This window comes from Colossoma macropomum, unplaced genomic scaffold, assembly GCF_904425465.1.
Source record: "Colossoma macropomum unplaced genomic scaffold, Colossoma_macropomum, whole genome shotgun sequence".
Classification (NCBI taxonomy): Eukaryota; Metazoa; Chordata; class Actinopteri; order Characiformes; family Serrasalmidae; genus Colossoma; species Colossoma macropomum.
Genome location: NW_023494785.1, coordinates 31,738,031 through 31,762,473, shown reverse-complemented (window position 1 = coordinate 31,762,473; position 24,443 = coordinate 31,738,031). Strand labels below are relative to the sequence as shown.

Genomic DNA, 24,443 nt, shown 5'->3' with positions numbered 1-24,443 from the left:
GTGCATGGTGGCACCTGCCAAAGAAAACTGGCACCGCCTTCTCGCTAGGGAGCACATCCATCATAGAGCAAGCGGTGACAGAAAGACGAAGAGGTGTGGAACTCCGCAGAGCCTCAGGAGAGAATACAGAGATGGCGGGAGGAGACAGAGAAGTGTGTCACAGGGAGATGTGAGAGTAATATGTAGGCGATGTGTTTGAAGTTAGGTTGATTAGAATTCAAGGTCATGAACGATCCGCTTTTTTTAATAGCTCTTTGGTAAGAATGAAGGGAGCCGAGTCGTACCTGAGAGCCGTTCTTTTCATCATTGTGCCTAAATTTCACTGCATGCCCCAAATCTATTCCCCTCCCAATGGGAACAGTGAGAATCAGCCAGATATTGTCACGTTTCTTAAAGTTCCTTAAAGGCAGAATAAGTAGGATTTGTCTGTTGCTGTTTAAACACATGGAAGTTGGCCCCTCCGGTTCAACAAGCAAGAGAGAGAGAGCAGCGGTGGTTGAGTGATCTAGAGAGTGAATGAAGAGAGGGAGTGGTGTTAGTGAGAACACAGCAGTGAATCAGAAATAGCACTACTTTCTGATTTTCTCATGGCAGTTATGTTCTAAAGCACAAATAAACACTAAATCCACACATGTGAAATTAAATTATTTTAGTGGGATGCCTAAGTCTGAATCTGATCCAAATCTCCCCCTTTTATTATCCTAGTGATTATTTCACAGATAAACCTAACCCTCGTCCCCTAAAAAAAAGAGAGAAACAAGAATGAAGAACCGTTCTTTTGAATAATTCTCAGAAAGGAACAGAGCCACAAGAGCTGGTTCCCTTCAGAGAGCCCTTATTCTCATCACTGTTGATCACAGTTCTTTAGAATACTCAAATTTCACTGCAGTTGAATCCAATTATTTTGGTACAGTTCATAAGTATTTTTAATAAAACACTGAATACATAACAATGGAGGAACTACAGAAGGTGACAAAAAAAAAACAACAACAATACAAGTATCTTACTAAGGCCACCAGACCCTCATTGTAGGGATGAAGCGTTCTTGTCTTGTATGGGCCTGAGCCATTCTCTTGGTGTACACCACACATGCACTCACCCGCATTTTTGTAGACTAAAAGCACTAAAACCATTTTGTAAGACTTCTGGGTTTTTGCACCACTGAACTCCCAAATGTGCATTTGTCTTTGTATTGAGGGGTTTATGCACTGCAACTCTTCTATAATATAATAAGATTATTTTTATTTGATAAATGACTGGCAACTAAATGAGCACATGGTTTATTGGGTGACACTTGAAGTCTGCTACATAACACTGGCATAATCACGCTATGGAAGATATCATATGCTGTCGTGAGTTTTCCTGACAGATCTTGTTTTCAGTAATATAACAGTGTCATGTTTCTAGTATTAGTTATTGTCATGACAGATGGCATAATGTTTGATGTCTGAAGTCTAAGATGGGGGAGGTCATAACTGCTCATGTCACATGCAAATTTTTACTGTATACTCTGGTTAGCTGTCATGACATTAAACATAACATCTGTCATGACAATTGCTAGTAATGGTAACATGGTGCTGTTATATTACTGAACAAAATTTGTCGTGACAACTCCTGACAGCAAATTATGCGTGCTATGACATGGCTATGGCATGGTTATGTGAGTACTGTGTAGCAGTGTTCATGCAGTGTTACCATTTATTGAGTATTACTGAAAATGATTCCAATCAATTCTAACAGTCCAAAACTGATACAGTTAAATCGCCACATTTAGAGAGAGTAATGGTGTGTTTACATGTTGTGGTGGACAAACGACGTTTTCAGTGGAGCAGCAACCAGGGAAGTCACCTGGGCGTTGAGACTTTACTGAGATACATGTTGAGACAAGTGAGCCCTGGCCAAGAAGGATTTTACACAACTTCCAAGGGGATCAAATTAAAAACAAGAACAAAGATCATGATACAATTCTTTAACGGTTATCTTCAAATTGACCAAGGAGATAAATTGCTCCAGTTTCAAATGTTTCCACATAGATGGAGCACTAAAAGCTGCTGATAATCATCTATTTTTGCTATGAGGTCTGTTTCAACACAAACATGTAAACGCAGCAAAAGAGTTTGTTGAAGTCAGAACTGTGGGCCCAGAGGGCTAGTGTTAGAAAGCATTCTTGACATAGGTTAATCTATTATATTGTTCAGTTTTGTTTCTGTTATTTTCTTTAGCATCCAAATAATTTTATTTAAAAAAAATTGCCAGAAATTTTAATAATGTTTGGCCATAGCACCCACTACTACTGGATGTTAGTAATGTAATGGATGTAGTTAATTATACCCAGTCTTTTGTGTTCTGTCCTATACGATCAAACTTATTCCCACATACTGCTACCAGTTATTGGACTCAGTAGTATAGAGCATGTTCCATAAGGCACATGTAGCAGTGTCTGTGAGGGGAGAATACTGCCGACTGGATTTAATGGAGACTGAATGGACTTCATTACTCACAGAACGGATGTAAGCAAAGACATTTGCACCACATTGGGCACAAGAATAAGCTCCTCTAAAATGAGGAAAAAAGTCTTTTCAGCAAGGCTTAGGCAAGCTTTTAGGGACAAAAAGAGGCCATAGAAGAGAAAAGAATAGCAAGACTAGCTACGAAACTAGACCACTGTAGTAATGGAGAAAAAAACAGCAGTGTTGTGGCTGAGGGAACAGAGAGGAGAAACAGAAAGGAGCCCATAGTCCCTTACAAGGTCAGTCTGAATAGAGGAGAAAAGAGGAATGGAAAGATGCAATTTTTGAAGCTCTAAGAACTCTTTGGGTTTGTTTAGAACTCAGCTTCAGCAAGAAGATGAACATTTACAAAAGATATTTCAGTCTGGTTTATCTCTTCTAAGTCACAGTTAACATCAGTGATAAAAATGTTGTATTTTAATATTGATTGTTTTTCACTTTGAAAGAAATTCTGAAAGCTTAGATTCTGATCTTTAAACACATGACATTTGTGTTTGTATGTAGAAGAGGTGGGGGTACAACAATTTACAAATTTCATAGTTCATTCATCAGTTTTGATGCAGTACAGTGGTGTCTTGATTTGATACAACAAGAATAGGAAGGACCTAATTTGCCTTATGTTGACATGTTAATATTTCCTTTTTCACTGTATTAGAACAGTCAGCGTTATAAAAGTGCAATATTGTGGAGTCCCATTACTGGCTCACGCTGCCGTGGGAATGTGGGAGTCCTGGTCATGCAAAAATGACTTGCTTGCAGTAGAAGAGGTGTTTCTTGTAAATAAATTGTTGTTGTTAGCTTAATGAGGTGCTACCTGCTTCAAGTCCACTGTACAGCACCAACACTAAACTTATCACTTGCAAATACACTTTATGGACTAAAGGATTGGGACACCTACACCTATAGGAGCTTTTATGACATCCCATTCTAAATCCATAGGCATTAATATGGAGTTAGTCCCCTTTTGCAGCTATCACAGCTTCCACTCTTCTGGGAAGCTTTCTACAAGATTTTGGAGTGTGTCTGTGGAAATTTTTGCCCATTCATCCATAAGAGCATTTGTGAGGTCCGACACTGATGAAGCATTAAGATTTCCCCTCACTGGAACTAAGGGGTCTAGGCCAACCCCTGAAAAACAACCCCATACCATTATCCCTCCTCCACCAAACTTTGCACAACGCAGTCAGGCAAGTGCTGTTCTCCTGGCATTTTGTCAAACCCAGACTCGTCCATCAGACTGCCAGATAGAGAAACGTGACTCATCACTCCACAGAATACGTTTTCACTGCTCCAGAGTCCATTTGCGACATGCTTTACACCACTCCCCCGACGCTTGGTGTTGTGCATTTTGATCTGTGGCTTGTGTGTAGCTGCTCGGCCATGGAAACCCATTTCGTAAAGCTCCTAATTCACACAACACAGTACTTTTGTTGATGTTGCTTCCAGAGGCAATTTGGAACTCTGTAGTGAGTGATCAACAGAGGATAGGTGCTGTGCGCTTCAGCATTCGCTGGCCCCACTGTGAGTTTACATGGTCTGCTGCTTCGTGGCTAAGCTGTTGTTGCTTCTACATCCTTCCATTCCACAATAATAGCACTTACAGTTGACAGGGGCAGATCTAGCAGGACAGATATTTCACAAACTGACTTGTGGCAGAGCTGGCATCCTGTGACGGGGCCACATTTGAAGTCACTGAGCTCATCAGTACAACCCATTCTACTACGAGTGTTTGTCTATCAAGACTGCAAGGCTATGTGCTTAATTTTATCCACCTGTTAGCAATGGGTGTGGCTAAAACACCTGAACTCAGTAATTAGGAGGGGTGTAACAGTACTTTTGTTTGTGTAGTGTATGTCCACCACTGAGGAAATTATTACTTTTATCATCCCTTAAAAGAGTTCAGTAACACTGAGATTAATAACTGATCATCACATTGATTTATCAGTCTACTCAGGCTTTAGCAGAGCTCAGTAATGCTGAGATTAATAACTGATAATCACATTGAGTTATCCATCTACTCAGGCTTTAGCAGAGCTCAGTAATGCTGAGATTAATAACTGATAATCATACTGATTTATCCGTCTACTCAGTCTTTAGTGGGCACTTCAGTGGTTGTAAAGAAGCCAGTAATTGCCATTTATAAATCCTTTTTAGAATTTGTCTAACAAGCATGTTTGCTGCATGCCGTGCACTGATCCAGAAATATCATAAACAAGCATTGATAGTGTTTCTTTTGAAGATTGTTATTAATACAGAGTTTGTATTGTAAACATTCTCCTAAAAATGTAAAAGGTAACAGTTTTCTGAATACTGCCTTTACAAAATGTTACTTGGACTGAATACGGACATCTAATTTTTGCATTTTGAATATATATTCCCAATACTATTAATGTGTATTCTACATACCAATAATATTGGGGTATGTTGTATCCCATCCCTAAATGTAATGTAGTCTGCTTACTTATGTTTACTATCAATAATTGAAGCCCAAGCTTTTAGGTTTTTTGACGTGGAACTACATAGACTAGCCTTGAGCTAACAAACTCATTTGTAGGCTACAGCTTAAGGCTATGCTCAACAGAAGCAACATAATGCTTAGTTATAGCCGAGATTCACGCTGTGTCATGTGGCTAAATATCAAAGTCATTTTTGAAACGGCCAACATATCCACATGAGTCAGTCTACTACACAGTCTGTTGGCACAAGTAGCATCTGGTCAAAATTACTCAGCAACTTTGGCCAGATGCTACTTGTTACGGTTAATGGTTAATGAATCATTGGCATACCTAGTGGTTTGTCTTGCATTGCAAAAAGAGAAAACATATTTAGCATTTTTATCCTAGCTTTGTCATTGTTCAGAGCAAAAGGAAGTGCAAAATCAAACCTGTTGATCTAGAATGTAAATCAAATCGAAATGTAACTATGTAATTAATGATCTAATTGCATTAAAATACTATAGCAAAACAGCAGTAATATAGACATCTTTACATAAGCTGAAGTGTTGAAACAGAATATCAGATACTCCACTTTGTTTTAGGGTTGTCTAGGCCACATAAAAGACATTTTCTCTGCTCACTTTTTTTTTATAACTAAGAAAACTGTGAGACAGACAATCGCTTCACCAGAATGGCTCACTGCTGGGACTTGACAGATGCTCTCAGAAGCAGACGGGCTTCAGTTGACACACATTGGAAATGATCAACTGTGTATCCCATGTGGGTGGATGAGATCCCACTGAACGCTAACTAAGAATATTTATGCAGCACTGTGCAAGAAAGGTCCAGAGCCAGCCAGTTGCTGTGAGTTTGTTTAAGTCTTAAAGTCTATAGTTATTATTGCCTTTTTGCCATTCTATGTAAATGTAAATACTTAATGATATAATTGCGTAGGTACATAATGTATTACATTTGCATACAATTTACATTTTGTATCAACAGATCTCATACCTGCCCTTCTGACTTTTTTCCATTTGTTTTAATGTCAGACAATAAAAAAAACAGGGCAAATGATGATACTTATAATAATTTAAGAGTCAGATGTATGGTCATATATCCTACATATTAACGACACAAACACAGCCTCAAAAAGAAGTTCTGGCTTTACATGTAGGTGTAAAATGTACAATCAATATTATGCTGATGAAGATATTATGGCAGTAGTAGATAATTCATTTACAATAAAATTAAACTATAAAGCATCACAGAATAGCACAGTCATCAAAGAAAACATAGCAGTAAAGAAAATACTGCCCCCCCCCGTTCAAAAGTTTGCATACCCTTAGTTATTAAGACTGTATTTTGCCCCCTTTAGCATCAATGGTGGCTTGCAGTCTTTTGTCATAGTTGTGGATGAGGCCCTTTATTTTCTCAGATGGTAAAGCTGCCCATTCTTCTTGGGAAAAAGCCTCTAGATCTTGTAAATTCTTAGGTTGTCTTGCATGAGCTTCTCCTTTGAGATCTCCCCAAAGTGACTCAGTGATATTGAGATCAGGAAACTGCGATGGCCTGTCCAGAACCTTCACTTTTTTCTGCTGTAGCTATTGGTTGACTTGGCCTTGTGTTTTGGATCATTGTCATGTTGGAAAGTCCAAGTGCATCCTAAGAGCAGCTTCCAGGCTGATCAATACAAGTTGTCCTCCAATTTTTTCTGATAACATGCTGCATTCATCTTGTCATCAGTTTTGCCCAAATTCCCAGTGCTGCTCTAGCTCACACATCAGAGATCCATCTCCATGCTTCCCAGTAGAGATGGTGTACTTTTCATCATAGGCTTTGTTGACTCCTTTCCAAACACAGTGTTGATGCTTGTGAACATAAAGTCCAATTCTGGTCTCATCACTCTAAATGACTTTGTTCTAGAAGTTTTGAGGGTGGCTGCCTGGGTGCTATTTGGCATGTTGTAATCCAGCTGTTTTGTGGCATTGGTGCAGTAATGGCTTTTTTTCTGGCAGCTCGACTGTGCAGCCCATTTTTGTTCTATTATCTCCTTGTTGTGCATTTTGTAACAGCCACATTACTTTTTTTGCAGAGGAGCCTATATTTCAGCTGAAGTTGCTTGTGGGTTTTTCTTTGCATCCTGACCAATTTTCCTGGCAGTTGTGGCTGAAATCTTTGTTGGTCTACCTGATTGTGTCTTGTTATTTATATCCGTTTCCTGATTTATAAAGTTCAGCTACCTTTTATTGCAGGACAGTTCTTTTACTTTTCCCATGGCTCATTATCCAGCAAAGTCAAAACCCTGGCTGAAATGTGCAGGGGTCTCTCAAGAGCTAAGAAGCTCATTGACTCTTTATACACAGACACTAATTATAATCAAACAAGTCACAGGTGTGGAAAATTACCCTTTAGAGCCATTAAACCTGCATGTGTCAACTTGTGTGTATATTATCAGGCTGAACATGCAAGGGTATATAAACTTTTGATCATGGCCATTTGAGTGATTTCAGTTATCATTACGATTCAACTTTCTGAGGCTTACAAAAATGCCCAGGTCAAATTAGATGTTGCTATAAGTTTCTCTATCTTTGTGATAATACAGCTTCTAAATAGGGTTCACATCTGGAGTTATGACACTATGAAGAGGGGATGAGATACACATCATCTCCCTCTCACCAGATGTAATTGGTGGATTCATGTGCCTGTCTAAATTATGCGTGAAACTGACCAATGGAAACTCAGGAAAACACTAAGAACTTACCCATCACGTCTGAAACCTTTCGTTCTTTGTTCAGTCGACATCGGCGAAACATGTAAAATGGTGTGCAAAGAGTTACTGCTGCTGAATTTGCTGAAAGTATCAACAAAGATAACAGAGCATTTTAATATAAAAAAATATCATGCTATATGCAAGTACCTTTAAACATGAGCCTGAGAAGATCAAAAATAAAAAATATGCACTTAGACCACACAGGGTTAAAGGGGGCACACGCAGTTAAATGATAATAAATGGCTTCGTCTGACCACTATTCGTAAATAAAAGAAAAGTTTACTGCATGATCAGTCATATTTTCCAAGAAATGGCCAATATTTCACACATTGTGCCAGGGTATGGAAACTTATGAGCTGTTAACTTTAAGTTAACAGAACAGTGAACTGTGTCATACATTCTCTGAACTTATTATTTGTTGTTCAGTGAACTAATTTTAAGGCAACCAGGTTAAGTAAAAATATTAAATAATGTTTTACGGTACATAACCAACCCTCTCTTCCACTTATAAATGTAAGTGCATTTATTGGCAAATGTGCACTGATTAAAAGTTTAGAATATGCACAAAATTTCTTAGTTCAGTGTAAAAGTGTAAAATTATAACAGTTGTTTTATGTTATCACTAGTGATAACTGCTGCTAATGGTTAAGCTTTGCGTTCACGGGGGGCGGCTGAGTTCCCCCAAAACAGCCCTCCCATCCCCTCCGAGGGAGCCACTCTTGCGTTCTGCTGTTTGTTTGAGCAGAAGGAGGCTGCCTCAGCTGCTTTGGGCCAGAGTTGTTATGCCATTAATCATGCAGTTAAGCACTTGAGAAAGGAGAGCAGCCCCGTTGGAGGAGCCACTGCTCCTCCTGCTTGAAAATGTTAATGAAACGCAGGGGCACCTGTTCATCCCATAGCTCTTAAGCTGCTGTGAAGAGACTGATGGCAGGCAGGAGGCACAGAGTCCCAGCCACGCTTCTTCCCCAACCGAGATTTTATCCGAAGACTGAGCACATCTAGGAGAAGAATCATGCAGGAATGTGGCCAGACATCCTCTTCGATCACGGCTGTGTTTTTCTAGCACTGAGACTCATGATTTGTACAATATTCTATCACACAGCAGGGAGTCTACATAATCATGTCAAGAGTGTTATGTATCACTTGGTTTTAGCCATGAGCTTATTCAGTTCTAATTCTGCAATATTCTGCCTGTCGACAAGTGCCATTACTTGCTGCACTATTTTGGGCCGCTAATGTTTTAGCATATTGAAGAATAATTGTGTCATCACTCATGTGAGTCTGTCTAGCACATGCTCAGTTTAAAGGAATGCTTTAGCGAGACATCACATGGAGACAATTCTCGCCTTACGCCACATGCTGTAGATGAACAAGTTTTGGGGGGGTTACTTTAAAGAAGTATTCAGGTGCAGATTATTGATCACCTATTAAAAAAAAAAAGTTAATAATAAGGGAACAGAATCTAATTAGTTTGGGTGTGCAGCATTCCAACAAGAACACAGATGTATATCACTCCAGTGAACAGCAGCAAAGGAAACTGTTGAGGTGAAATTTATTACATCATAAAAGAGAAATTTAGCAGAACTTTTTCAGTTATAAGTTAATATCATTGTCATAGTAAACATGTTTGCAGTGAAATGTGTTCTTTTGTGAGAGTTTATTGCTTGTTGCAGCAAGCTGTCTCTCTTCAGCAGGGAAATATAGCACAAAATTTAGCAGACCAATGAAGCTTGCAGACACAAACACAGGCAGGAAAACCACTGTGAGTGATGAGTGATTTTAATGTAATCCTACTAGTAATTACAGATTTCTGTAATGCATCTGTGGTCTGATTACTATATTTTTTCTGCAACTGTAACTGAATACAGTTACCTTTTTTGTATCCTGATTATGCAACATACATTATGTTTATTATTACTTTCCAACTCTGTGGATCAGCCAGAATGTCACTTTAGTTTTTACACAACTAATGTAGCTAACAAGCTAGGGAAGCTTATAACCATTAAGCAAACTGCATGCCTCAGTTAATACACCCTACAAAAGTATATTATATAGCTAAAAGCAATAGTAGCAGCCATGTTGAATTTTGCCTGTTTTTTTGCCCCTTTTATAAATTATGCAGTGTGCACAATGGGTATAAGCTTCCGTTAACTATTAGCTACATCAGCCTTGTAGCAAAATTAAAGAAGGAAATTTCCAACGTCTAATTTGTCTTGGCTGATCAACTGAACTTGGGTTAAGAGGAAAATTGTCTAAATCTGATATTTTAGTTGCTTTAAAGTAGTGTCTCTGGAAATATGGTATCCTCCCCAGGTGTCCAGCTTGTTTGCTCGTGATGAGATTGACGAGATCCTCAGTGACCTCATCCCTGTCATGAAACGGGAATTTCCACGGCGCCCACCCACCAACGAAAACCTTTATGAGTACTTCATGAGCAGGGTGAGGCAGAACCTGCACGTGGTGCTGTGCTTCTCACCGGTGGGAGAGAAATTCCGAAACCGAGCGCTGAAGTTCCCCGCCCTCATCTCGGGATGCACCATGGACTGGTTCAGCCGCTGGCCAAAAGACGCCCTCATCGCAGGTCTGAACCAGCTGCTACACTAACCCACCCATGTTGATTCCTGTTTTAATTGTACGGGATGTGGCATTCTGCCTTCGGGTTTTTTTTTTCCTAGCCTGGTAAACAACCATCCTCAAATCTTGCAAGCCTTTACTTTCATTGTCTTCTACTGGTTCATTCTGGCACCGATTTAATAGCTAATGGTTATATTTTGGCTGCCACCAGTTGCCAAGTGGGTAAATCAAGCTCTTAGCTAAACCAGTTCAAGCTAATGGCAAAACCATCTCCAATAAGAAACAGATTTCAAAGCAGATAGTTGCTCTTTTTCATTCAGTTACACTTTCCAGCTCTTCTGTCATCAATAATGTAGCAGCATTATTGTCAACCTCAAGTGCCTTGACCCCTGTAAGGGTTCCTTCTTTGATTTCTGAACCCTCTATTTCAAATATCCACCGTCTGAATTGTGCCTGTACGTTTTCAGGAATATAGCAGCGAAAAAGGATGGAGGAAACATTCACCTTTAGCACAGATCAAGGCAGAATTTGTGAAGGAAAACTGATCGAAATCTCTCAAGGTTAAGATATGTATTTGCACAGCTTGGGTTTTTTTTGTGCTTTTACACACCTGATTCAGCTCACAGCTTTGTTAGTTAGCTAACGCTGAGGAGCCTTAGGACTGGCATGAAATATTGTTGTAGAGGGAAATAGCATTTACTAATTTGTTTCATTACACATTAGATGTTAGCATTTTGTGGAAAACTGCTTTACCTTTTAAGGCAGACACAAAAAAGGCTAGAGCTGCGATTCAGTCTGCTCTTCTCTGTTAAATTTAAACTTTTATTTTTTTTCCATAATGAAATGCATGAACTAGAGTATAAGTCGTACATCAGTCACATCTTGTTGTTGCTCTTATTAAACAAATCAATAATACAATCCCTTTTTCAAAAAAATTGAGACGCAAAATGTAAATAAATTTAGAGAGCAATGATATGCAAATCATGTAAAGCAAAGACAAAATATCAAATGTTGAAACTGACAAATTTTATTGTTTTTTGAAAAATATATGCTCATTTTACATTTTATGCCAGCAACACATTCAATAAAAGTTGGGACGGGGCATGTTGACCACCGTGTTGCATCACTCTACGCGTTTGAGAACGGAGGAGACCAACTGCTGTAGTTTTGAAAGTGAGACGTTTTCATGTTCCTGCTTGATATAGGATTTCAGCTGCTCAACAGTTCAGTGTCTCCTTTGTTGTATTTTTTGTTTCATTATGAGCCAAATGTTTTGAGTGTGTGACAAGTCTGAACTGCAGGCAGGCCAGTTTAGCACCAGGCTCTTTTACATTGGAGCCGTGCTGTTGTAATATGTGAAGAATGTGCTTTGGCATTGTCTTGCTGAAATAAGCAAGGCTTTCCTTGAAAAAGACACCATCTGAAGGTTGCTCCAAAACCTGTACATATCGTTCAGTATTAATGGCCACGGATGCTGGCTTTTGAACTGTGTACTGATAACAAGCTGGGTTTTTTTAGCCTGGAGAACACAGTGTCCATGATTTGCAAAAAGAATTTCAAATTTTGATTTGTCCGACCACAGCACACTTTTCCACTTGGCCTCAGTTCTCATCAATTTCAATCTTAAATAAGCTCAGACCCAGAGAAGACCGCGGTGTTTCTGGATCCTGTTTAAATATGGTTTCTACTTAGCATGGTTGAGTTTTAACTTGCATTTGTGGATGTAGAGATGAACTTTCTTTCACAGACAGTAGTTTTTGGAAGTGTTCCTGAGCCCAAGCACTGATTTCCACTACAGAATCATTTCTGTTTTTAATGCAGAGCCGCCTGAGGGCTCCAAGATCACAGCCAGCCTTTACCGGTCTTTTGTTGCCCTGTACCAACTTTTTTGAAATGTGTAGTTGGGATCAAATTTAAAATGGGCCAATATTTTTCAAGAAAATAACAAGAAAAAAATCTGTGTCAACATTTGATATGCTGTCTTTGTACTATTTTCAGTTAAATATGTGGTTTAAATGATTTGCACTCACTGGATTCTGGTTTTATTTACATTTTGCACAGCGTCCCAACTTTTTTGGAAACAGGGTTGTAAGTGCTTACCTAACCGAAGTGCGTTCTGAATGAATTTGCACACTCATTTGTGCATTTAGCAGTAAAGGAAGCCTGTTGCATCTTTTACACAGTGATAGAAAACATGACAGCACACAGAAAACACAGATTGTGCACACTAATACATTTTTATATGCCCAGCGTACCCAACATGCACATGCTGTAACTACTCTGGCAGCAGATTTAAATAAGTTTAAGGGGCCATCACCAAATTTTCAAAAAGTATTGCTGGCATCTGGTTTGTTAGGGCTATAACACCAGAATGAGCCGAGGTGGTAAAAGTCACTGCAGTGTGTATGATATGTTCACTATAGCCGATTACCAAGGATACCTTTAGAGGTTTTGAAAGTAAAACCTAGTTCGAACAACCAAACCAAAATTGTCCAGCCTGCTGTAAGAACTGTGCAAATTGTCATGCCTGTGGCAACCCATTACAGCGCATGCAATCTTTCCCTAAACAATACTGGCTGTAGCTTTGAAAGGGACTTAGCTGGAGCTAAGCAATCACTGATTAATCTCCACTCGCTAGCTTTCCTTGATTTACTCTTTATAATCAGCAAATGGTTTTTCATTTGTCACCAGGCTCCATTTCAAAGTGGCCAAATGGGAACATTCATTCAGCCAGGCTGTGAGCATCAATTTAGCCAAACCTATTGGAGGACAATTATGAAAACTGTCATAGCAGTCACTTTAACGGAATCAAGTGTCACTTTGCCATGATTATTAGATAAATGGAGTGTGTCTTTTCTTCATTTTTCCTTGTTTCCTTTTTTTCTCTTTTTTTTCACCACAGTCTCGGAGCACTTCTTGTCCACCTATGACATTGACTGCGCCCCTCAGGTCAAAGGGGAGGTGGTACAGTGCATGGGCTCCTTCCAAGACGGCGTGGCTGAGAAGTGCGTGGACTACTTCCTGAGATATCGCCGTTCAACCCACGTCACCCCCAAGTCCTACCTGTCTTTTATCCAGGGCTACAAGACCATTTACAAAGAGAAGCACTTGGAAGTCCAAACCCTCGCCAACCGGTACGCAAGAGGCCTCATAGCAGTATCTACCCTGTTCAGTCAATCAGAGTAGGGCTGCACAGTGGCTGTGTCTAAAACGTAATTAACGCTGCCATCTCATACACTGTTCTGAGGCAGGAAGGCACCCAGTCATGTCCGAATTGAATATTTGTATAAAACACTGCCTGCTGAGTTTTCCTTGATTTCCTCCAACATCTATACTACTTTTTGAAGGTAGTGTAGACGTATCCTTCATTGTCTTACATATCCCATAATTCTTTGTGTCAGTGCCAATGGATTTGGAAAAAAATTGCAGAAAACACCAGCACTGACACACTGGAGGAGAGAGACCGGTTTGTGTACAAATACAGTACTTTTTGTTTTGGTTATAAAACGTTCAGCATGCTAACCTTTGTAAAAGATGTTATTTTCAGTGTAAGAGATGCTAATATCTAATGTTAACAACTAGCCATGAGCTGTGGTATCTTGGTAACAAAATATCGCTGCCTGCGAAGCATATCTCATGCAGTTTGGTTGAAGATACCTTCATCACAACACTTCCTTCTAAGGCACTGACTTATGAGACAGCATGGGCAGCAAGGCATTAAGACAGCTGTCTTCAGTTTTGGGCACAGCCATTGTTATCTTGACATTGACTTTCACAAAAAACATATCTTGAAAGTGTGCAGTATACAAATGTGCCTCTAACCAGTACACAAATTAGCATCTGAATGTCCTATTGTATGTTGTGAGCATCCTGACCAATCAGAGATGTTCTTTGGGTGTTGAGATGAATCAAAGCATTTATATGATTCAACCAGCATAAATAATTTTGGTCAAAAGTAATGCAGGCCAATCGTTTACCATGTTGCTATGTAACAATGTGAGTACTGTATCATCCATATTGTACAGCCCTAACCAGAATATAGACCTACTGCCTTAGTTCCCCCTTAGAGAGAGAGGGATCCCAATTTTGGAATAGTTTCTGTTATTTTCTGACTACATATTTGTTTTAAAATTTGATTTATCAGAAAAACTCAGCCACTGCTCAACAGTTTGGAATCACTGTTTTCAAGAATATTTAACCATTTTTGTTGTGTTCATGTATAAAATCATGATCCTATTTTTTCTGTAGTTTCAAATAATCTGTAGAATGCTGTAGAAATTAAGAAAATTTTAAAGATGAACGGAAGTGCAGATGATTCCATAATAATTGAGAAAGATATATACCATCAAGGATGATCTTATAATAAAATTAATATACAGAATGCCTCATATTTGGAAAACTGTCACCAAATCTGGCTTAAATAGCTATGCATAGTAATTTAATGACAAGGAGTTATTATATATAGATTATAGTTTATTATTTAATAACATCATAATCTACACTGTGTACGTTATCATTGAATAACAGTTATTAACATGACATGTGATTGTAAATATTTGAATGGTAGTGTAGTGCAACCCAAAAGCAGAGCTAGATGTTATGTGATCTCCTAGAAAGTGAAATTTATTTGTGCCATCAAGGTTAAATTACTCAGCAAGATCACAGCTGTTAAATGAACTTGAGGAGATTTAAATGTAAGTAGTAAAAAACTTATTGAGTAAAAGGTAATTTAACAATAGAACTTCGACCTTTTAAAGCAATTTAAACATGTTTAGCAGAAAGTGAGACAGGATAGATGGGGCACTGGTCACTCTAGCATTGTACTGCATCCATTTCTGGCTTGTCCCTTTCTTGGAAAAGAAGTAACTGTACTGGAACATTTCTCAAGGGCTTTGTAATCATGCTTCTCTACATGCCAGGATGAATACAGGCCTGCAGAAGCTGAAGGAAGCCTCTGAGTCGGTCGCTGCTCTCAGCAAAGAGCTGGAGGTGAAGGAGAAGGAGCTGAAGATTGCCAATGAGAAAGCTGACATGGTGCGTATGTGTGTGGGTGTGTGTGTGGCCAGAGGGGGTTGATTGGGGTTGATTCACCCACTGAAACGAGGCATTTTACTCAGCAGTGCCTGGTTTCAGAAATCGCCTTCCATGTTCTCCATCAGTGTGAAGAGACATGATTTGCCTCCCCATTGCCAAAAGTCAAACTAATCATGTAACTGGGTGATAGAAAAAAAAGATTACTGTTTTTTTTTTTCAATTGGCTAATGATTCTCAACAAATATATTAGTTCAAGTGCGCTTCAGTTCACCAGCTTTCTGGCTGCAGGCTGGCTGCTGCATCTCTAAGCAGCGGAACGTCATTTCATTTGGGCCTCGTAATGGCACCATGCCACCTTCCAATACTTAAAATCCTGGTGGCCGTCATCAGAGGCAGAAAAACCGTCGCTGTGCTCCATTAGACAGGCGCCACTACCTCCCCATCCGTACTGCCTCCTCTCTACTCCTTCATCCACATCAGGGTGATTTTACTCCCCTGCCTCTATTTCTGTCGGCCGGCGCGACTGCAGTCAAGGCAAATGGATGCTCTAAAATAATGTACATTATCAGAAATCATTTCACAAAAGGCCTTAATAACCACCATAAGAAGGACCTAGAGCAGCATGCGTGAGCCTGGCATAAATTTTTCTTTGCCTGTGAGTCCTGATTTGGCCTGCAAACAGAATTCTGACAGTAACTGAATCTGTTTTATTTTCATTTAGTGGCAGTGTGATCTTGTTAGCTGTGTATTTCTTCCAATTGATATAGATATTGGAAAAAAGTGATAGTGTGCTGTCTCTACTCTAAATCCAAGACCACCCTTCATTTATTTAATTTCCAGTTACAATAGCCATTAAATAATAGTCATTCATTTTTCAGCATCAGGAAAAAGCTGGAAACATACAGTACTGAGCAGAAGTTTTAGGCACCTAAGAATTTTTTATTTTTGAAGTTGTTTTTTCTTTAATTGTTGATTTTCTGCTTCTCAAGATTCAGATAATCTCAAACACATTCAGTGATGTTGAGTTCTGGACTCTGGGGTAGTCAGTCCATTGTTCTGAGAACACCAGCAGCTTCCTTGGTTGATTGTATATTTTTTTTGTCTGTTTCCTTTTCTCAGTATCAGCTTCTTGACAGCCACACATCCTTTCAGACTCATAGTGGACCTTTAATTTCTTTCAAAGATGAAAGCTTTAAGTGCTGTTTATCTGATGGTGACAGTTTTGGTGATCTACCAGGTCTTGCGCAGTTGTTAAGAGTTACATTTTCCTAACATCTTTTAATATTGCTTTAAAAGCTTTTTGACTTATTTTTCACGTTATGCATGTGGATTATCTTATATCTAATCTCCTCAAAAATATCTTCTAAGAAATGAAGAACTTGTGTTGTGTGCAGACCTAATACAGTGACCAGTAAGTGGAAGTAGAAAATTAGTGTTTCTAATAAAGTGGGCAGTGACTGTATATGTTTGTAACATTAGTATGCTTGTGTTTCTGTATGTGCATCTGCCTCCAGGAGCCTCTATACTGTGACAGAGAGAAGGAGCTTTGAGTTTCCTGCTGCAGGCATGTAGCCGCTGCAGGCTGACTAAACATCAATACTGTGCTCAGAAGATGTCAAGATGATAAATTTATAAGCTCCCACTTGCTGTCAGATGATGAGTGTATAAGGCTACAGGTTTTACCACACAGAAAAATACGTTCTGTTCTTCTTGTGTCTCGGGCAGGTGCTGAAGGAGGTTACAGTGAAAGCTCAGGCAGCAGAAAAGGTCAAAGTTGAGGTCCAGAAGGTTAAGGACAAAGCCCAGGCCATCGTCGACAGCATCTCGGCGGATAAGGCCATCGCGGAGGAGAAGCTGGAGGCAGCCAGGCCGGCACTGGAAGAGGCAGAGGCAGCGCTGCAGGTTGGATTTAGACTGATGGAGAGTCTAACAGACATGTTATTTTTTGGGCTAACGAAGATTGTGTTGCCGAAATGTAAAAAGAGAGCCATAGTTTGTGTGTGGTGAAGTTTGTTTCATTTTTGTATATTCAGATTTCTTTCTTTAACCCTTTGAAATCCCAGGCTTATTACATGCTAAGGCTGATTATTCAGTTCAGTCTGAGCCATTCTTAGGTTTAGAAGTTTGTAATAAAACTGGGCCGCCGGCAGGCCCTGGCCATTTCAGGGGCTAATAGCTTTGTAGCTCTGAGTGTAAAAAGGTTAATATTGTAAAGTAGCATTGTTAGGCGCCAAGACAATCAACTTTCATTCAGTTTTCATCGGAAAGTGATGTAGAATTCATTGATTTCTGACAACTGTTGTAACTGCTATGAGAGCTACACTATATACAATTTACATTGCAAGTGGCAATCACTGGGGTCCAAGAACTATGTGGAGTGAGGGCACCACTAGAACACAAATGACAGACAAAGTTTTTTGAATGGCCTCAATTTATAATAGACATAAGGTCTCAAAGGAAGATGTTTGCCAAATTTCATACACATTAGCCATTTGACCTTGGTATGGTAAGCCACAAAAACAAATACCTAGAAAACAGTACAATTTTTGGACATAGCTTGGTTTAATTCAGAGAACTAAATGATTCCACATCTAAAACTCTATCTATTTAAGTCTCAGAGTGCGTGAGAATACATTAAAATGTTCATGTTAAATGAAGGAATGAAGCCAGCAGATGCCACTACAGAGGATTGTTTTTTAAACTTTTCACCTTTTCCGCTGCTCATGATTTTTATTCTGTAAAACAGAAGAGGGGAAAAGAGGTAAATGGCGCAAAGAGAGGAGGTGGAGCACATAAGGACGGAGATACACACCAGAGTTATAGGCTGGTGTTTGTGTGTGTGTGTGTGTTTGAGACAGTGTGTGTGTGATGTTTTCAGATGTTTTTTAGGGCACTATGGTGCCTGCAGCTCCAGTGTAATTACAGGCTGCCTGGGAGGGTGTAAAAATAGAGGTGCTGATGGCAGAGCCACTGCAGGAGGGGTTCACACTGAGCAGGGGGGCTGACAGAAGCTCTCTACACACACACACACACACACACACATGCACACTACCTCACCTCCATAAAATCCCCAGAGGCTCAGTGCACTTCTCCTCCACTCTCCCCCATCGCTCTTCATTTCCACTGCCGTTCAACCCCCTCCTGCTCGCGTTCCCCATTTCACCCCCCACAAACATAAACCCACCTTACTGTGGCCCTTTTCACAACTCCCCTAGACTTTACCCAGTTCCATGTATAAATTCCCCCCACTTCCCCCTCTTCTGTCTCCCACATGAACATCAATACTGCCTTCTGCTGCTCCTGTTTCTTAGTTGTTGGACAGTATGACGATATCTGCTGGTATTGCCATGAATTACATGATATTACATCACAGTATGCTTTTCTAAACTTAAAGAACTCTGAATATCTGCATGTTTCATTACAAAAAATATACATCTGGTAAACTGAATTTACTGAAAGGTTAAATAAAAATGATTATATTCATTAATTATGTTTAAATTAGGCACTTTTTATCTGTTCCAACTTATTAAATCTCAGAAAAACTAATAATCATGATGCATATTGTGTATCCTTAAGATTGTGATTATTTTTGTTAAATTTCTGCCATATCAACTAGCGCCAGCTCTCTTCTCAAAGGTGTATATCATCCAAACAGTGTTAACATTGCTAATCCTACACAAGACCCAGTATACACTGACATCATTCCAGCAGGTTCACACCAGCCTTCATTACTTCTTGTAGTGATGTTTGCAGCTCTTGATGAGATGTTACTTTAAATGCACCCCCACTCTTCTACATTACTCTCCAGGCTGTTGTTCTTAAAGGCGTAAGCATCCAAAGTGTTAACATTGCGAATCAATCATACATTGATATCAGCAGATGAGATCCGGCTAGTTCTCATTGGTGGTTAGTGCATTAGCACCTTTGGGCAAAGCTTTCTGTTAAATATATCTTCATAGATATGTTTCTGTGCAACATCATCTCAGAGATTTGCGCTGAACTAGGAGGTAGAAAGCAACAGAAAGTGGCACTCTTCATGGGAGAAAGCGGCAATGACAATGAGTTGTTGTGTATGACCTTGCACCAAAGGTACTTAATTATATGCATCTAAGGATTTGTATGCATGCAGATTTTTGTATAAATACTGGGTGTCTGTACATATTGGGCCATGTTGACCACTTGTGTATAGTGAAATTATGGAGCCGTCAGCAAGCTTGAGACAAAATATCAACAAAATGAAAAATTCAGTGATGAGGAGACAGTGGTTAAACCAAAGCATTTTACATTTTACTCCAACTTAAAAATAGAGAAAACAGAGTTTGTGAAACACTAACACAAACTGCATATACATATTGTGGCTGCATTGCTTCATATTTTGTTAAACATCTCACACATGTACATCTGGGCCTGAGAGATATTCTGATATTATGTATTCTTTCAGCATGTGCTCAAGGTTTGTGTCTCTGTCTAATCCGTATTGGCCGTCATTGTTGATATAAGTCGCTCAACAGCACGTACTTGGAGACCCTACAGCAAATTTCTGCCTGGTTTTAAAAGGCGGGAAAAAATTAATGCAAAACCAGCTTTGCATGGCCCTCCCTCTCTTCGTGATTTATAAACTGCACATTTAAGCTCAAGCTCCAGTTTTGTACATAAAGTGTGAGCAGAATGCATCTGATTTGAGCCTGAAGCTGGTGCAAAAGGCTTAGTACATCAGGCTTATTGTGTAGCTACCCCACTACACACTATTTTTTGTTTACACTTATTCTTCCGTTTTCTTGAGCACTTAAATCTCTCACCACTCTTCAACAGCTCCTGAATGTGTTCTCAGTCTTATCCTTCTCTACCACTGTTTTTTCCATTGATCCAGCTCAAATGCTACCACATCAACTAGTATTTCTTTCAACTAGCGCCAGAATTGTAGCACCTTGATTTTCCTTTCCACCCTGTGAGCCGGCAAATACAGCAATTCTGTGTTTAATCAAGGCAGTCTCCCACACAGCTGTTTATGATGGAACATCAATATCAGTCGTTACCCACTAACCCTGCGTGAGTCCATCTCCCGAGAGTGCGGTGCGATAAAGCACCATCTGAATGCCACAGCACGCCTTTCCAGCTTCATCTATAAAGCTAATCCATCAAGGTCCCCACGTGTTAGCGAAGTCTGTCTGCCGCTGGCTCAAACTCGCCCTCCAGGCATGACGCCTCTGTCTTTGGCGGATCAGTTATGTCAGAGAACCTTCTCCTCATGTGTCTACTTTGTCAACAGGATGTCACCCCAGCTTCTCTCTAAATCCATCTCTCTCTTTCTCTTTCTCCAGACAATCAAGCCATCAGACATTGCCACAGTGCGCACACTAGGCAGGCCGCCACACCTGATCATGCGGATCATGGACTGTGTGCTGCTGCTCTTCCAGCGGAGACTGAACTCAGTGAAGATTGACCCTGAAAGAAACTGCACCACGCCCTCCTGGCAGGAGTCGCTCAAGCTCATGACGGCTGGGAACTTCCTGGGCAGTCTTCAGGTACCACAATGTCTCTTGTATTCCAAGAGCACCACTGGTTCAGAGGTGGTTGAATGCACTTGGAGCCTGCAAGTACGTACACTGAAGACGGCCCATGGTCACCATCCATTTTATTAGCAACTCCTTGCCTGTACTTGCATTCAGTGGCCACATCATAATCTTCTCCTGCCTTAAAGGTCCACTATATATGTGTTACAATACATGTTACAGACTGTAGCCCATGTGCTCTCACTTACAGTTTATCAGTCATTCTGTAACCTAGAGATCTTCAAATTTGGGCCTTTGATGCAGTTTATGGTTCTGTATCCTGTAATCACTGGTAGGTAAAAGATTGTTGACATAACTGATTATCTACCTAATGTCATACCAACCAGCCAGAGAGTACAAAATCCAAGACTGGAAACTGGATTCAAGTTCTGGTAATGAAGATCTCTTCTCTGTTCCATTCATAATTGGTCAGCTTCTGACTCAGGGGTGACTTTTGCAGTAGCAGTAGCTAGGTTTCTATCCTCCATGTATTTTTATGTGTATTTTAACATATAGAATAAAAAGACTTAAAGGAAATGAGAAATGTCAAATAAAAATAGCAGTATTCATTAATATTCATCTGTTAGTATTAATTGAAGTTTGTAGGGTGTGGAATCACCAAAGCCCCCACGATATGATATCATCACAATACTTAAGTCATGATACGATATTACTGCGATTTTACAATTATTGTGATATGCTAAGTATTGTGATAACATATATTATGATTTATTACCTTTTTTCAACTGCAAATTATTTCCCCAAAGGAAAACTTTGTCAACATCTGTTTCATCTAATGAGATAAAGTTTATTGATACAATATTGCCACGCAAAATATCGTGATACTATGCTGGATCGTTTTTTCCCCACCCCTAGAAAGTACACTCAAAGTGGATCTTTTTTTCTAATAAAACAAGAAAACCACCAAATTACGAATGCATTTGCTGAATAAATTATTTGTATTATTTAACTATAAAATCATATTATATGCAAATAAAATAGTCATATGACTGATCATATGTACAGACATACCTTTGCATAAGCATAAGGTGCTTCTGCAAAGTAACAGACATGTTTTAGAGCTATTAAATTTATTTTTACAATTCTGACATACTTAGTTTTATTCTCTTGTTCACACACACTTTTTTGCATCACTTCCCTTATTTGAATTTAATCCAACGACTGGTTGGAAACCTGGCTGTTGACACTGACATGGCAATGGTTGTGAATCTGAAACGAGCATCTCAGACACAGCAGTGTTGCTGGAGTTTTTACATGTCATTGTCACTGCTAGGTTGAGAGTGGACCACCACCCAAAAATATTCAGCCAAGACTGTCTCTGTGGTCAGAAGGAAGCTGTCTAGTGACATTGTGTCATCAGATGGGCTACAGTCTCTAACTGTACACCAGTTTGGTGGACCTACGGTCATATTCACAAGTATGAACACCCCTGGTCAAGTTACGTGTGTTACTGATTTTCTTATTTTCTAATTTAAATATTAATTCTTGAATTTTTCTACAAACATTTGTGCAGAATTTCTATTTATTTGAGTTTAACAGCTTATTAAATAAAATACAATATAAAATGACATACAATATAAAATGTGCCATAGCTTTTCTACAGGCCACATGTTATGTTTTATTCTTTTCCCAATATGTTAGGTTTAGCAAATAAACAGTATTTGTGCATTAAAATGTGCAGAAATGTGTTCTCTGTAGTGGATGTGTTATTGTCACTTAGAAAATAGACCGTAATAAAGTGGATGGTGGTTAAAGTGGATGGTAAGTATATGTTCTGATTAAGGCTTCTCTCATCTGACACCTTTTTGTCTTTTCATAAACAAACACTGGGTTACAGGCCACCTGTGTACTTATACAACACTATAATACTATTGTATTATACTACTATTACTATTATAGTACTATTATACTATCATACCTCCTGATTTGACTTTTTAGCATTTAAGATCTTGTTGGTAGTGGGATAAGTTCATGAAAAAAATTGCAGTTTTAAAACTGCAGGCGAGCACTGACAGTTCATCATTGTAGCATCTTTCAGATCGGAGCGCTTCAAAGGACGCTATTTACCTTTTCAGATAAGCAGTTTAGATAAAGCTGCCACCCCGATTCGTTCAGTCCGTTTGGAGCAGCCACTTGAGCTTTGAGAACTGAAATCCCCTGCTCCTCAAGAGCCTGTCTCCAAGGAGATGGAAAGAGAACTCTCTCTCTGTGCCCTATTTTTCTTGAACTTATTTGACTTTAGACTCACTGATGTGGTCACCTCTCCTTCTCACCAGCAATTCCCCAAAGACACCATCAACGAAGAGGTGGTGGAGCTTCTCTACCCATACTTCGACATGGCCGACTACAACATTGAGACGGCCAAACGGGTGTGTGGCAACGTGGCGGGACTCTGCTCCTGGACCAAAGCCATGGCAGCCTTCTTCTCCATCAATAAGGAAGTGCTGCCTTTGAAGGTGAGAAGGTGGTCTCTCCTGCTGAATCTCTGGTGATACATAACTGCAGTAATTACGTTTTCAGTAAGTCTGGCTGTAAATGTAAATTTGCATAAATGATTATCGTATATTGTTGTAAAGAATTTCCAAGTTTAGGGTTAAACATATGAACAATACAGCCTTACCATATAGCTTCCATTTTCCTCGAAGGTAATATATTAACACCTCAGCTAACTAGTAATATTACTCAGTGATTTATAATGATATCTGTAATCTTCACAGCCAGTGGTACTCAGTGGAAAATCTACGTAATAAAGTATTAGATATTTTTTTAAATATGTACAGTACTGTGCAGAAATCCCTTCATTTATTTCGTTTCCAAATAAAACTGCCATTAAGTACGTTTCTTAAGGAGATTAGATTTAAGAAAATCCACTTGCATAAGGAAGAGAATGAGTGAAATAAGTGAAAAAACAGAACTTTTTGTTTTTGAACAGAAGAGTTCAAAAACAGGTAAAAGATACAGAGAATGTGGGAGTCCTAATGACCTGGTACACAAGTATTTCCCAACCTTGGCCATGGAGGCCCACTGCCCTGCACATTTTAGTGCTCTCCCTGCTTTAACAGACCCATTTTAACTCAGTAAGAGGTTGTCAATGAGCTGATCAGTTGGATCAGTTGTATTGGGAGCGGTGAAAATAATACAGCATACAAGACAGAGGGGCTACAGCAACAGGGTTGGGAAACACTGAAAAATATCCCTGCAGATTTCTTTGAAAAACTGAAAGCCTCTTGAAAGGAATGGAAGCTGTAATAAAGGAAAGGATGGACACATTAAATACTGAAAATTTGATATCATATTTAGATGCTGTGGGTTCTTTCTAATTTTTGCTCAGATATGTTTTCTACTGTTTTTCTGATGCTGAAAAATGAATCATTTGTACTTAATGGCCATTTTAACTAGAAATTAAATAAATGAAGGGCAGTCTCTGACTTTAGCACAGTACTGTATGTGTGTAGTTAATTTGTTGTTTATATTTTGCCTGTATAGCCTGTAATTAAGTGCAGTCTTTTCTATTGTGTATATTTTTGAACTAAGCACAGATTAGAAT

The 24,443-nt window shown here is 39.3% G+C and overlaps 1 protein-coding gene across 1 annotated transcript in view; it reads left to right on the top strand.

Moving 5' to 3' along the window:
- dnah5 (dynein, axonemal, heavy chain 5) overlaps window positions 1-24,443 on the top strand; it is a 158,998-nt gene that overhangs the window by 93,256 nt on the left and 41,299 nt on the right. Inside the window, exons 56-61 of the mRNA XM_036590645.1 lie at window positions 10,029-10,296; window positions 13,192-13,423; window positions 15,209-15,323; window positions 17,049-17,225; window positions 20,645-20,848; window positions 23,173-23,352. Coding sequence (XP_036446538.1) covers window positions 10,029-10,296; window positions 13,192-13,423; window positions 15,209-15,323; window positions 17,049-17,225; window positions 20,645-20,848; window positions 23,173-23,352 — 1,176 coding nt within the window. The remainder of the gene's footprint in view (window positions 1-10,028; window positions 10,297-13,191; window positions 13,424-15,208; window positions 15,324-17,048; window positions 17,226-20,644; window positions 20,849-23,172; window positions 23,353-24,443) is intronic.